The sequence below is a fragment of the Lagopus muta genome, chromosome 14 (assembly GCF_023343835.1).
Source record: "Lagopus muta isolate bLagMut1 chromosome 14, bLagMut1 primary, whole genome shotgun sequence".
In the NCBI taxonomy this organism is placed as follows: Eukaryota; Metazoa; Chordata; class Aves; order Galliformes; family Phasianidae; genus Lagopus; species Lagopus muta.
Window position 1 is genome coordinate 1,500,196 of NC_064446.1, and position 14,256 is coordinate 1,514,451.

General features: G+C 54.9%; 1 protein-coding gene across 16 annotated transcripts in view; it reads left to right on the forward strand.

The window, feature by feature from the left end:
* Window positions 1–14,256, forward strand: part of LOC125700302 (protocadherin gamma-C5-like) — a 193,004-nt gene that overhangs the window by 65,475 nt on the left and 113,273 nt on the right. Inside the window, exon 1 of one of the 16 annotated variants that reach the window (XM_048960782.1) lies at window positions 675–1,249. The exons of 12 other annotated variants lie outside the window; for them this stretch is intronic. In XM_048960782.1, the coding sequence (XP_048816739.1) occupies window positions 902–1,249 (348 nt within the window). In that variant the 5' untranslated portion in view covers window positions 675–901. Of the gene's footprint in view, window positions 1–674; window positions 2,048–10,443; window positions 11,812–14,256 lie in introns of those variants that run through there. 3 more of the 16 variants (XM_048960792.1, XM_048960784.1, XM_048960795.1) reach the window with 3 other exon arrangements.

The following is a 14,256-nucleotide window of genomic DNA, read 5'->3' on the forward strand; positions in this document are numbered from 1 at the left end:
AATGGACAGATGATTTTGTATGAATCAAGGAAGTAGATGGTATGCTTACTTAAGTATGAAGGAGAGCTATGGTTTGCTTTGGAAACTCCATTTCCTGCTGTAGGTGGATATGTGCATGGCAGGTGACATCGCTTTCCTGTGTGTCATAGAGAGAATGCAATGGTTTTGTCGGGGCTGTTGACATTGAAACTATAGAAATGACAAATATTTGTAGACTTCATGGCACGCAGAGTGCTGGAAAGGTGAGGAACATTTCCTTCAGGAAAAACTGCAAGAACGGTCATTGGATTTCCCGATGGAGATAGTTCATCTGAAAAAGAAACAACAACAACAACAACAAAGAATAAAAACAGGAGAAAAGACTCAGAAGTCTTTACAGAAGGAATAAAACTTCTCCTTAATCGGTGTTAGAAATAACGAACTACAGGGGAATTCCGTCCTTTCGCTCTGACCAGACCCTCCCTTAAGGATAGAAGTAATACGTTTTATCATTGAAGAGCACAAAGACTGGAGGAAGCGGAGTGCACAAAGCGTTATTTCCATGTTGCCGCGGCAGAGGCAGCGGCGTTGCTCGGTGGAGCCGTGCGTGCAGTGCCGGGCGTGCGCTGCGGGCGCCGCTGTTCACCGCGGAGGAGAGGAAGGAGCGGAGCGCTGCAGGCAGCCCCGCCCGCTGCGGCCCGGCTCGCTCGCTCGCTCGCTGGCTGTGTCGGCGCCCGGGCGGCTGCGAGCGGCCGAGCGGTGCGGAGCGGTGCTGCAGCGAGGCGGAGGGGCGGCGGGAGCGGTCGGCAGCGGACGCCAAGCCGGAGCCGGAGCCGGAGCAGAAGGAAAGAGAGAAGAGGAATCAGAAGTCGGAGCGACGCGGAAGCAGCGATCGTGAGGTGGCGGCGGTTCCGTGCGGGAGATGTGCGCGGCGAGAGAAGGGCGGTGGTGCCGGAGGCAGCGGGCGCTGCTGTGGTGCATGTTGGTGGCGGCGTGGGAGGCGGCGTGGGGGCAGCTGCGCTACTCGGTGCCCGAGGAGCTGCCGAAGGGCTCGTTCGTGGGCGACGTGGCCGAGGACCTGGCGCTGGAGCTGGCGGCGCTCGGCGGGCGCGGCGCCCGAGTGGTGTCCCAAGGCAGGACGCAGTATTTCGCTCTGCATGCGAGCAGCGGCCACTTGGTGACGGCCGAGAGGATCGACAGGGAGCAGCTGTGCCGTTTGCAGGAGAAATGCGTGCTGCGCTGTGAGCTGATCGTGGAGGGCGAGATGAAGGTTTATGCAATCGAAGTGGAAATCACGGACATTAATGACAACGCACCCAGCTTCAAGGAAATCGAAATCCTGGAAGAAATGATCGAAACAACTGTCATCGGATCCCGATTTCCCCTGCCCGAAGCTCACGACCCGGACGTGGGAGTGAATTCTCTGCAAAGCTACGCGCTGAGCGGCGACGAGCACTTCTCGCTGTCGGTGCAGGCGGGAGGCGACGGCGAGAAGCGTCCCGAGCTGGTGCTGGCCAAGGCGCTGGACCGGGAGGAGGCGGCGTTTCACGAGCTGCTGCTGAGGGCGAGCGACGGCGGCGATCCGTCGCGGACGGGCACGGCGCGCATCCGCGTGGCTGTGCTGGACGCCAACGACAACGCGCCCGCGTTCAGCCAGGCGGTGTACACGGTGCGAGTGCCCGAGGACGTGCCCGTGGGCTCCACGCTGCTCAGCGTCACCGCCACCGACCCCGACGACGGATCCAACGGAGACGTGAAGTATTCGATGAAGAAAGCTACAGACACTGCTTCGGAGATCTTCCATCTGGACGCCGAGACCGGACTGATCAGACTGGTGAGGTACCTGGACTACGAGGAATGGAACTCCTATGAATTGGAGTTACAGGCACGGGACGGCGGTGGCCTTTTCGACACGGCGAAGGTGTCGATCTCGGTGACGGACGTGAACGACAACGCGCCCGAGATTTGGGTGCGTTCGGCGCTGAGCGAGATCTCGGAGGACGCGGCGCCGGGGACGGTGGTGGCGCTGGTGCACGTGCAGGACCGCGACTCGGGCGCGAACGGGGAGGTGCGGTGCAGCCTGGGCGAGAGCGTGCCGTTCCGCCTGGAGCGGGCGCTGGACGACTACTACAGCGTGGTGACGGCGCGGGAGCTGGACCGCGAGCGGGCGTCGGAGTACAACGTGACGGTGCGGGCGTCGGACGGCGGGTCGCCGTCGCTGCGGAGCGGCGCGGTGCTGGCGCTGCGGGTGCTGGACGTGAACGACAACGCGCCGGTGTTCGCGGAGGCGCGCTACAGCGCGCGTGTGTCGGAGAACAACGCGGAGGGCGCGCTGTTGCTGACGGTGCGCGCGTGGGACGCGGACTGGGGTCAGAACGCGCGCGTGCGCTACGGGCTGCGGGAGGGGCGTCTGCGGGGCGCGCCGCTGTCGTCGTACGTGTCGGTGCAGGCGGAGACGGGCGCGCTGTACGCGCTGCGCTCGTTCGACTACGAGGAGGTGCGCGAGGTGGAGCTGTGGGTGCGGGCGGAGGACGGCGGCTCGCCGCCGCTGAGCAGCAACGTGTCGGTGCGGCTGCTGATCGCGGACGAGAACGACAACGCGCCGCAGGTGCTGTACCCGCCGCCGGCGGCGCCGGGTGCGGGTTCGGGCGCGTGGAGCTGGGCGGGCGTGGAGCTGGCGCCGCGTTCGGCGGAGCCCGGCGCGCTGGTGGCCAAGGTGGTGGCGGTGGACGCGGACGCGGGGCAGAACGCGTGGCTGTCGTACGAGCTGGCCAAGGCGACGGAGCCGGGGCTGTTCCGCGTGGGGCTGCACAGCGGCGAGGTGCGCACGGCGCGCTCGCCGCTGGCCCGCGACGCGTCCCGGCACAGCCTGGTGGTGGTGGTGAAGGACCGGGGCCGGCCGGCGCTGTCGGCCACGGCCACGCTGACGGTGGTGCTGGCCGAGAGCGTGGCCGAGCTGCTGTCGGAGCTGGGCAGCGCGGCGGCGCCGGCCGAGCCCGCGCTGGGCCTGACGCGCTGGCTGGTGCTGGCCGTGGCGGCCGTGTCGTGCCTCTTGGTCGCCTCGCTGCTGCTGCTGCTGGCGCTGCGCCTGCGGCGCCGGCGGCTTTCGCGGCCGCCCGCGGCGCCTTCGGCCGGCGGCGCGTGGCGCGGCGTGCCGGCCTCGCACTTCGTGGGCATCGACGGCGTCCGCGCCTTCCTGCGCTCCTACTCGCACGACGTGTCGCTCACGGCCGACTCGCGCAAGAGCCAGCCGCGCTGCGCGGGCGGCAGCTGCTGCGACACGCTCCCGGCACGGCCGCCTTCGGACGAGGCCGCGCCGCCGCGCGGGGAAGACGCTGCCGCGCACCGCGCCGCCGAGCCCGACGCCCTCACGGTGAGTGCTGCCACCGCGCCGCCTCCACACTCCCTCCTTCCCTCCCTTCCTCTCCTTTCTCTTTTCCCTTTAGATTTGACGTTCCCTGTTGTCGCGTTTGTCCTCCTTTCTCCAGGCTTCTTTTTTTTGTGCGACTGTTGGCTTTGTTCATCTCTATTTTCTCTTCTCTGTCCTCATTTTCTCAGTTGTTTTTTGTCAACGTCCCTAATTTACAGACCGTTGTTCCTCTCTCGCTTGTGCAGCGGTAGTGACAGTGCCGTAGCCAGAGGCGTGTCGAGAGTTTGTATTCGGGTCTTGTGAAGTGTTTGCACTCTCACTGCCTCCTTTCAATTCGTGCCGTTTCTCCCTCTCTCATCTTCACCCGAAGGGAAGCGACTCAGTCGTCAGATAAACTGTATGCGTAATAGATTCCTTTCCTTATATCTCACTGAGAGTTTATCTGCATGTCAATATTGACAGGTTGAACACTGTAGCTTTAATGTCGTTCCTTCCTTTTTGAGCTAACACTCACTTTTCATTACCTGCAACAGTATTTAAAAACGAGTTCCGTATCTGCTGAGACCGAATAAATGGCAGAGATCAGTATTTGTTTTTATTTTCATGGACTGATGCTGTGTCTCCCATATCAGAGATATCATGTAACAGCTGGAGGATCTCTTGCAATTGTCCTACTGGCTCTTAACGAGCTGCGTTGTAATGAAATGCCCAGAGCAGCAAATGATCTGAGTCATGTATCTCCTCTTTGGATGGGCACAAAGGAACAACAGGGTTGTCACTTTCCTGAGATGATTGACTGAAGTGCTTTTTGCTAGCAGCATTTCTGCTGGTGTTGTCAACTGTCTTTTCTCTTTTCCTAATGGCTGCTCAGCAAATCGGATGAATCTCTATAGAGACAGGGCAGAAGGAGGGTCTGAATTTCCTCTCTCTCATCTCTTTAGAGATGATAAGTATCTTAGTTCTTTGTATTTGTTGGGTATTTTTTGTTTTCTACTGTTGTTTAGTTTGAATTTATGTATCTGATTGTTTTCATTTACGTGCAGAAGTGCTGAGTGACATAACCTGGGAAGGCTGGGCTCCCTTCATTTTGTTTTATGTCATTGCTGGCTTTGTTTTCAAGGTCTGTTGCTCGGCCTCCATGGCCTGGTATCTTTCAAAGTCGGGAAGATCTGTTGAAATCACAGGACTGGGTGATGAAATGTCCATACGTACCTGGAATATTTTCATCTGTCAGGCCTTCAACACGCTTCTGTTTCCCTCAGAAGTCATTGGAGGAAAAAAATAAAAAAGCTCTTCCTGCGGTAACAGATGCTGACATGTTGCATTCTGGCATTGAGGTTATTTTGCTGGGAAAGCTGGAATCTGAATCTGGTACAGGAACAGGAAATAGTTGAGTCAGTGCGGCTTTGTCAGGGCAGTGGTTTCCTTTCATACCTGGTGCTGAGACTTGTATCGTGTGCATCGTTATGCAGGTTTCCCTGTCCTTAGAGACAATGACAGTCCCCTGAGAATATCGCTTCTGCTTGATAAAGTGCACGTAGAAGAGTGCTGTATGGATAGAATGGCTTGTAATTGCTGCATGCAATCTCAGTAATGGATTCCATTCTCCCTGTGACCTTGAGATGTGAAGCTCCTTCACAGTCATCTGTGCACACTGAGGCCGGCACTTCCAGGCTGGATGTGGTTCATATTTTCTGTGTGTGGATGGAAAAGCATGTATTGCATTTGGAAAAGCTTTCATTGAACTAGAGGGAATCTTTCCCTCTTTTGTAAATGTCTCAGTCACATGAAGACAGACTTTTTTCTCTGTAAGTGAGAAGGAAGCAGAAGATGAATGGAAATTGCATCCAGTGCCTCAGAAACCTGAGTGTCTGAATGACCCCTGAGAAGGGGCTTAACCTACAGTTCTGTTATTTCTTGTGCCTCCAAGAGTGAGCCAGCTTTGACTGCTGCCTTAAACTTTGCACTGATTGCAGATTTTAGTATCTTCCCAATCTGACATGTGTTTATTGCCTAGGGCGATGCAGCCCTGAAATGATACATTAATGATCCCATATATCATTTCTCCTTCCCTTTGAACTCTTTGCAAGCTTTCTGTGCACTAATCTGTTGAGGGAAGACCGTGCCATGGATGGGAGATGTTGAAGAAAAGGCCTGGCAGCTTCCAAAATAGGCCCATGGGCACCAACTTACAGTTTCCTAATTTCTGTATGTTTCCAACAGTGAGCTTGCTTTGGCTGCCATCTTACCCTTTGCATTGTTGGCAGAGTAGGAGGACATGCCAAGAGCACATGTTTTGGGTGTATCAGGTGAGGTGTTCTTGAAATGGAATGAGAATGACCCTATATATAACTTCTGCTTTCCATTGAAGCTTTTCACAACCTCTCTGCACGACGTTGAGGGTACAAATGTCCTTGTATCCACCCGTGACACATCTTTGCACATGTAGTGGAAAAATGGGCTGGGCTGCTGCTTCTTTGAAGCTGTTTGTTATCAACAAATATTGAAGACAATCAAAGGAGAATAATTTGGGAACATCGTGGGGATGCTGTGTGTGCAGAACTTGTGGAGGAAAGAGGATTGTTTGAATGCTGAGTTCCCAGGAATGGAGCCGACTCTGCGAGCAGGTAATTGGTATGGTAAGAGATACTTTGTGGGTTGATCACTTTGTCTCCATGTTGAATGACATTTGCTGACAGTGCAGCAGGAGATCTGAGCCGTGGCTGGTAAGTCTTTCACTTGTCAGATTGGCCTCCCTTGTTGTCCAAGTTTAATCTGGTACTCAGTGTGGAAGAGAGTCCTCGGCAGACTGGAATAGCTGGCTTAAATATTTCAGCAGTCAGGAAAAGGACTTGGATGTGCTGAAGTTTCTTTCAGCTGTCATTCAGTGACGTGCTGTTGCTAGGAGCTGACAGCCTGCTTCATGTTGGATGTATGCATGGTGCAAGAAGAGGTAGTGAGTGCAGAGCAAGGATGGTGAGTGGCTGGATTTGAATGTGAGCAGCAGGTGGGTCAGCAATGATGCTGTGTGGGCAATGGTTTGATTTCATAGTTGGTGTCAAGACCTGTAATATTTATGCACCATTTTTTTCCCAGTGTCATTATCTTGCATGGTAATGGTGATCCTCTGATGAGAAAAGTTGTGTCTTTACGTTGAGTAATGCATATCTGTAATGGCTTGTACATCTTGTGTGAAACTCCTTGTGTATCTAGATGTGACACTGTGATGTAGAGTTTGTTCATAACTGTACTTGTGTTTATAGGCCTTCTGCTGTGTGCCACGTTTCCCATTTTCTGAACATACTGTATGCCCTTGGAAATGATAAGGTAGCATTGCAGAAACTCCTGACCTTCTTTGAGCAAGTCCCAACAAACACATGATGGCAGGATGCTATGTGTGAGAAAACTGGGCCTGAGTGCCTCATAGTTTGCATTGTTGGAGTGTTATGGTTACAGTGACGTTGGACTTGATGATCTTGAAGGCCTTTTGGAACCTGAGCAATTCTGAATCTCTGATTCCGTGGTTTCCTGTCATAATTTGAAAAAGTTCCTGTACGAGCTGTATGTAATGTAAAGTTTCATATTTGTTGGAGCTGAGCAGGTGAGTTGGAATCTTTCTGAGAAGTGGTGAATGTTCCCTAAAATGAAATCCTGTACTGTGCAGTTGATGGGAAGAGTCTGGGGCCTTATCAGGAGCTTTAAAACTGATTGGATTCCAGATGTTGTGGGATTGAATTTTAGTATCCATGTTGATGACCATTATTTCTTCTTGAGGAGTTTCTCAGCTACATTTCTCTTTGATTATTTCCATGCGCTGATGGACTGATGATAGAATTTCCTGGCCTTATATTCATGTGAATATCTTGAATTTGAAAGAGCAGCAAAAATGGTGGAGTTTTTGGTTGTTTGTTTGTTTTTGTTTTTGTTCAGTGATGTGTTATATGTTCTTGCGGCTTGTTCATGTCAGCCAGAAGCTGGTTTTTTTGGGAGAGTCAGAGCTCGTGTAGATTGCCAGAGATGTGCAGGTAACTCTTTGCTCAGCTGCTTTTTAATTTCTCTGCTGCCAATGTAAAGCTTAGAAGATTGCAAGGTTGATTGGAATTGTGGAAATGAGGGAGTCGTTTCCATGCTTGGAATGTGTAGAGCTGTCGAGGATAAAACTTGTGTCTATTTCTCTTCCAACACAATGCAGTGGCTGAAATGCTGCTGGTGCTGTGTGACGTAAGAGTAGGAATGTGGATGGTGCCCATGATGCTGACAGAGCCAGAGACTTGGGAGTGCTGTGTGTGACAGGCTGGCTTGGAGTTTGGAAAATTGTTGAGTTAAGAAGGCTCTGTGTGGCTTATTGAAAGCCAAATTCTTGTCTGAGTTTCCTTTCACATCTGGTGCCAATGCCTGCATCTATTTCTGCTATGATTGTGGTTTCTTTATCTTTAGAGGGAACGTTAGTTCCCCCAGAATCTCACTTTTGGCAAAAGTTGCCTATGTGGAACAGGCCTGAGAAGTGAAAGAGATATAATAGAGCTGGAGTCACTGACTTCTGTGATGCTGAAGGCAACAAAGTGCGGAAGAGTGTTGTGGGGAAAGATGTTGCCTGCAAACACTGTTCCAGGGCCATACCAGGTGCCATGGGGTGCTGTGCTATTACACCTATATGTAAACCTGGATGTATGTCTCTATTGGGACAAGTTTCCTTCACACCAGGTGCCGTGCTGTTTTCTTTGGGTGTATGAGCAGGTATCTTGTAAGAAATTGAAGTGAACTGAAGGAAGGTCAGAGTTTTCAGCTGCTGCAGTCTCCCACTATGCTAATGTAATAGAGGGAGTTGGTGGGTGCAGAATCCAGCCATTGTTGCAATCAAGAGGTGGCAAAGGTTCAAAAGCAAGAGATTGCTTACAGAAACTTCAGCATTGCGCACATCCACAACATCTCAAAGGCCTGTGGCACTGCATCGACACGGGGAAGTGGAACAGACTTGTCTGCAGTGCTTGTGGCCACGTCTTGTGGGTTGTTGTCATTTCTTGGAGGACTGGAGACACACAGTCTGCTGTCTCAGAGGTCTCGGGGGAACTGCTGGCTGCTCTTCCTATCCCATAAGTGGGAACTACATGGATTGAGAACTCGTCTTCCTGCTGTACTGGGGAATGTGCATGGGAGAGTCCCTTTATGGCGTGTTATGGATGCAGGGGAATGGCTGTTGACACTGTAAGAACAATGGAAAGCACAAATGCATGTAGCACACTGCTGATGGTACAGGGCTGAAAGCTGAGGAAAGGTTATCTGCAAAATGATGGAAAGAATAACCAATGGAGTACTTGGTGGAGAGGCTGCTTCTGCGAATGTGAGGTATTACTTGGAGGTATTTTAAGTTGGAATTCAAAAGAAGATGCTCCTTGGTTCATGTTAGAGATTGCCAAGACTACCAAACCCAAGAAGAACTCCTTGCTGTCTCCATGATCGTGATGACCTTGAAGAAGAAATAATTGTTTTGTCCCCTTCAGGAAGAGACTGCTTACAAAAAGCAAATGAAGATGGTGCTTGAACTGTCAGTGATTTCCAAGTGCTTCAGGAGGTGACTTCTTAAAGCAGATGCAGCTATGCCCTGCAGCACAGTCCCCCAGATGGGACAGCTGGAAGTTTGTTTCTTTACATCTAGAAGCAAGAATATCATGTAGAGCCAAGCTACTGGATTGCAGGAAAAGGTTTTTGGAGAAAGTCTCGTGCTCATCTTTGCATGCTGAAGTATTAGCAGAAGATCATCAGGTACAGAACATGGCCATCACCTCTGATGCACTTGTGGCACGCTGGCTGCTTGAGAACACGTTCAAACTGGGCAGGAGGGCTTGTGTTCAATCCCCCCATTTACATGTTGGTCTCATCCCTTGGAGTCTGGAGCACAAAGCCTCCCTGTCAGAGGGCTGGGGGTGAGATTCTGGCTCCTATGGAATCATAGGGCTCCACGCTGCTCATAGGTTGGAAAAGACCTCTGAGGTCATTCATTCCTAGCACTCTCCTATCACCAATATTTTCAACTCAACTGTTTGCCTCAGTTCAAGTTTCTTGAACACTGATGGTGACTCCACCCCCCCTCCCTGGGCAGCCCGTTCCAGCACCTGATTGCTTTCTTTAGCAAGTAGTATTTCCTAACATCTGACCTGAATCTCCTGTGGCACAACATGGGGCCTTTCCCTCCAGTCCTACTGCTTGTTATGTGGGAGAAGAGGCTGACTTCCACCTCACCACAGCCTCCCTTCAGGTAGTGTGAAGAGTTCCTTACAAAACACGATGTTTGTCCCACGCACTCTGTTCAGGATCTCATTGGAGGCAAAGGAAAGCTATTCTGTTTTTCAAATTTCTCTGAATTAGAATCCAAGTGAATGTGCTGTCAGTGTCCCCAGACACGTGGGCTCTCTCAAATGGACAGATGATTTTGTATGAATCAAGGAAGTAGATGGTATGCTTACTTAAGTATGAAGGAGAGCTATGGTTTGCTTTGGAAACTCCATTTCCTGCTGTAGGTGGATATGTGCATGGCAGGTGACATCGCTTTCCTGTGTGTCCTAGAGAGAATGCAATGGTTTTGTCGGGGCTGTTGACATTGAAACTATAGAAATGACAAATATTTGTAGACTTCATGGCACGCAGAGTGCTGGAAAGGTGAGGAACATTTCCTTCAGGAAAAACTGCAAGAACGGTCATTGGATTTCCCGATGGAGATAGTTCATCTGAAAAAGAAACAACAACAACAACAACAAAGAATAAAAACAGGAGAAAAGACTCAGAAGTCTTTACAGAAGGAATAAAACTTCTCCTTAATCGGTGTTAGAAATAACGAACTACAGGGGAATTCCGTCCTTTCGCTCTGACCAGACCCTCCCTTAAGGATAGAAGTAATACGTTTTATCATTGAAGAGCACAAAGACTGGAGGAAGCGGAGTGCACAAAGCGTTATTTCCATGTTGCCGCGGCAGAGGCAGCGGCGTTGCTCGGTGGAGCCGTGCGTGCAGTGCCGGGCGTGCGCTGCGGGCGCCGCTGTTCACCGCGGAGGAGAGGAAGGAGCGGAGCGCTGCAGGCAGCCCCGCCCGCTGCGGCCCGGCTCGCTCGCTCGCTCGCTGGCTGTGTCGGCGCCCGGGCGGCTGCGAGCGGCCGAGCGGTGCGGAGCGGTGCTGCAGCGAGGCGGAGGGGCGGCGGGAGCGGTCGGCAGCGGACGCCAAGCCGGAGCCGGAGCCGGAGCAGAAGGAAAGAGAGAAGAGGAATCAGAAGTCGGAGCGACGCGGAAGCAGCGATCGTGAGGTGGCGGCGGTTCCGTGCGGGAGATGTGCGCGGCGAGAGAAGGGCGGTGGTGCCGGAGGCAGCGGGCGCTGCTGTGGTGCATGTTGGTGGCGGCGTGGGAGGCGGCGTGGGGGCAGCTGCGCTACTCGGTGCCCGAGGAGCTGCCGAAGGGCTCGTTCGTGGGCGACGTGGCCGAGGACCTGGCGCTGGAGCTGGCGGCGCTCGGCGGGCGCGGCGCCCGAGTGGTGTCCCAAGGCAGGACGCAGTATTTCGCTCTGCATGCGAGCAGCGGCCACTTGGTGACGGCCGAGAGGATCGACAGGGAGCAGCTGTGCCGTTTGCAGGAGAAATGCGTGCTGCGCTGTGAGCTGATCGTGGAGGGCGAGATGAAGGTTTATGCAATCGAAGTGGAAATCACGGACATTAATGACAACGCACCCAGCTTCAAGGAAATCGAAATCCTGGAAGAAATGATCGAAACAACTGTCATCGGATCCCGATTTCCCCTGCCCGAAGCTCACGACCCGGACGTGGGAGTGAATTCTCTGCAAAGCTACGCGCTGAGCGGCGACGAGCACTTCTCGCTGTCGGTGCAGGCGGGAGGCGACGGCGAGAAGCGTCCCGAGCTGGTGCTGGCCAAGGCGCTGGACCGGGAGGAGGCGGCGTTTCACGAGCTGCTGCTGAGGGCGAGCGACGGCGGCGATCCGTCGCGGACGGGCACGGCGCGCATCCGCGTGGCTGTGCTGGACGCCAACGACAACGCGCCCGCGTTCAGCCAGGCGGTGTACACGGTGCGAGTGCCCGAGGACGTGCCCGTGGGCTCCACGCTGCTCAGCGTCACCGCCACCGACCCCGACGACGGATCCAACGGAGACGTGAAGTATTCGATGAAGAAAGCTACAGACACTGCTTCGGAGATCTTCCATCTGGACGCCGAGACCGGACTGATCAGACTGGTGAGGTACCTGGACTACGAGGAATGGAACTCCTATGAATTGGAGTTACAGGCACGGGACGGCGGTGGCCTTTTCGACACGGCGAAGGTGTCGATCTCGGTGACGGACGTGAACGACAACGCGCCCGAGATTTGGGTGCGTTCGGCGCTGAGCGAGATCTCGGAGGACGCGGCGCCGGGGACGGTGGTGGCGCTGGTGCACGTGCAGGACCGCGACTCGGGCGCGAACGGGGAGGTGCGGTGCAGCCTGGGCGAGAGCGTGCCGTTCCGCCTGGAGCGGGCGCTGGACGACTACTACAGCGTGGTGACGGCGCGGGAGCTGGACCGCGAGCGGGCGTCGGAGTACAACGTGACGGTGCGGGCGTCGGACGGCGGGTCGCCGTCGCTGCGGAGCGGCGCGGTGCTGGCGCTGCGGGTGCTGGACGTGAACGACAACGCGCCGGTGTTCGCGGAGGCGCGCTACAGCGCGCGTGTGTCGGAGAACAACGCGGAGGGCGCGCTGTTGCTGACGGTGCGCGCGTGGGACGCGGACTGGGGTCAGAACGCGCGCGTGCGCTACGGGCTGCGGGAGGGGCGTCTGCGGGGCGCGCCGCTGTCGTCGTACGTGTCGGTGCAGGCGGAGACGGGCGCGCTGTACGCGCTGCGCTCGTTCGACTACGAGGAGGTGCGCGAGGTGGAGCTGTGGGTGCGGGCGGAGGACGGCGGCTCGCCGCCGCTGAGCAGCAACGTGTCGGTGCGGCTGCTGATCGCGGACGAGAACGACAACGCGCCGCAGGTGCTGTACCCGCCGCCGGCGGCGCCGGGTGCGGGTTCGGGCGCGTGGAGCTGGGCGGGCGTGGAGCTGGCGCCGCGTTGGGCGGAGCCCGGCGCGCTGGTGGCCAAGGTGGTGGCGGTGGACGCGGACGCGGGGCAGAACGCGTGGCTGTCGTACGAGCTGGCCAAGGCGACGGAGCCGGGGCTGTTCCGCGTGGGGCTGCACAGCGGCGAGGTGCGCACGGCGCGCTCGCCGCTGGCCCGCGACGCGTCCCGGCACAGCCTGGTGGTGGTGGTGAAGGACCGGGGCCGGCCGGCGCTGTCGGCCACGGCCACGCTGACGGTGGTGCTGGCCGAGAGCGTGGCCGAGCTGCTGTCGGAGCTGGGCAGCGCGGCGGCGCCGGCCGAGCCCGCGCTGGGCCTGACGCGCTGGCTGGTGCTGGCCGTGGCGGCCGTGTCGTGCCTCTTGGTCGCCTCGCTGCTGCTGCTGCTGGCGCTGCGCCTGCGGCGCCGGCGGCTTTCGCGGCCGCCCGCGGCGCCTTCGGCCGGCGGCGCGTGGCGCGGCGTGCCGGCCTCGCACTTCGTGGGCATCGACGGCGTCCGCGCCTTCCTGCGCTCCTACTCGCACGACGTGTCGCTCACGGCCGACTCGCGCAAGAGCCAGCCGCGCTGCGCGGGCGGCAGCTGCTGCGACACGCTCCCGGCACGGCCGCCTTCGGACGAGGCCGCGCCGCCGCGCGGGGAAGACGCTGCCGCGCACCGCGCCGCCGAGCCCGACGCCCTCACGGTGAGTGCTGCCACCGCGCCGCCTCCACACTCCCTCCTTCCCTCCCTTCCTCTCCTTTCTCTTTTCCCTTTAGATTTGACGTTCCCTGTTGTCGCGTTTGCCCTCCTTTCTCCAGGCTTCCTTTTTTTGTGCGACTGTTGGCTTTGTTCATCTCTATTTTCTCTTCTCTGTCCTCATTTTCTCAGTTGTTTTTTGTCAACGTCCCTAATTTACAGACCGTTGTTCCTCTCTCGCTTGTGCAGCGGTAGTGACAGTGCCGTAGCCAGAGGCGTGTCGAGAGTTTGTATTCGGGTCTTGTGAAGTGTTTGCACTCTCACTGCCTCCTTTCAATTCGTGCCGTTTCTCCCTCTCTCATCTTCACCCGAAGGGAAGCGACTCAGTCGTCAGATAAACTGTATGCGTAATAGATTCCTTTCCTTATATCTCACTGAGAGTTTATCTGCATGTCAATATTGACAGGTTGAACACTGTAGCTTTAATGTCGTTCCTTCCTTTTTGAGCTAACACTCACTTTTCATTACCTGCAACAGTATTTAAAAACGAGTTCCGTATCTGCTGAGACCGAATAAATGGCAGAGATCAGTATTTGTTTTTATTTTCATGGACTGATGCTGTGTCTCCCATATCAGAGATATCATGTAACAGCTGGAGGATCTCTTGCAATTGTCCTACTGGCTCTTAACGAGCTGCGTTGTAATGAAATGCCCAGAGCAGCAAATGATCTGAGTCATGTATCTCCTCTTTGGATGGGCACAAAGGAACAACAGGGTTGTCACTTTCTAGAGATGATTGACTGAAGTGCTTTTTGCTAGCAGCATTTCTGCTGGTGTTGTCAACTGTCTTTTCTCTTTTCCTAATGGCTGCTCAGCAAATCGGATGAATCTCTATAGAGACAGGGCAGAAGGAGGGTCTGAATTTCCTCTCTCTCATCTCTTTAGAGATGATAAGTATCTTAGTTCTTTGTATTTGTTGGGTATTTTTTGTTTTCTACTGTTGTTTAGTTTGAATTTATGTATCTGATTGTTTTCATTTACGTGCAGAAGTGCTCAGTGACATAACCTGGGAAGGCTGGGCTCCCTTCATTTTGTTTTATGTCATTGCTGGCTTTGTTTTCAAGGTCTGTTGCTCGGCCTCCATGGC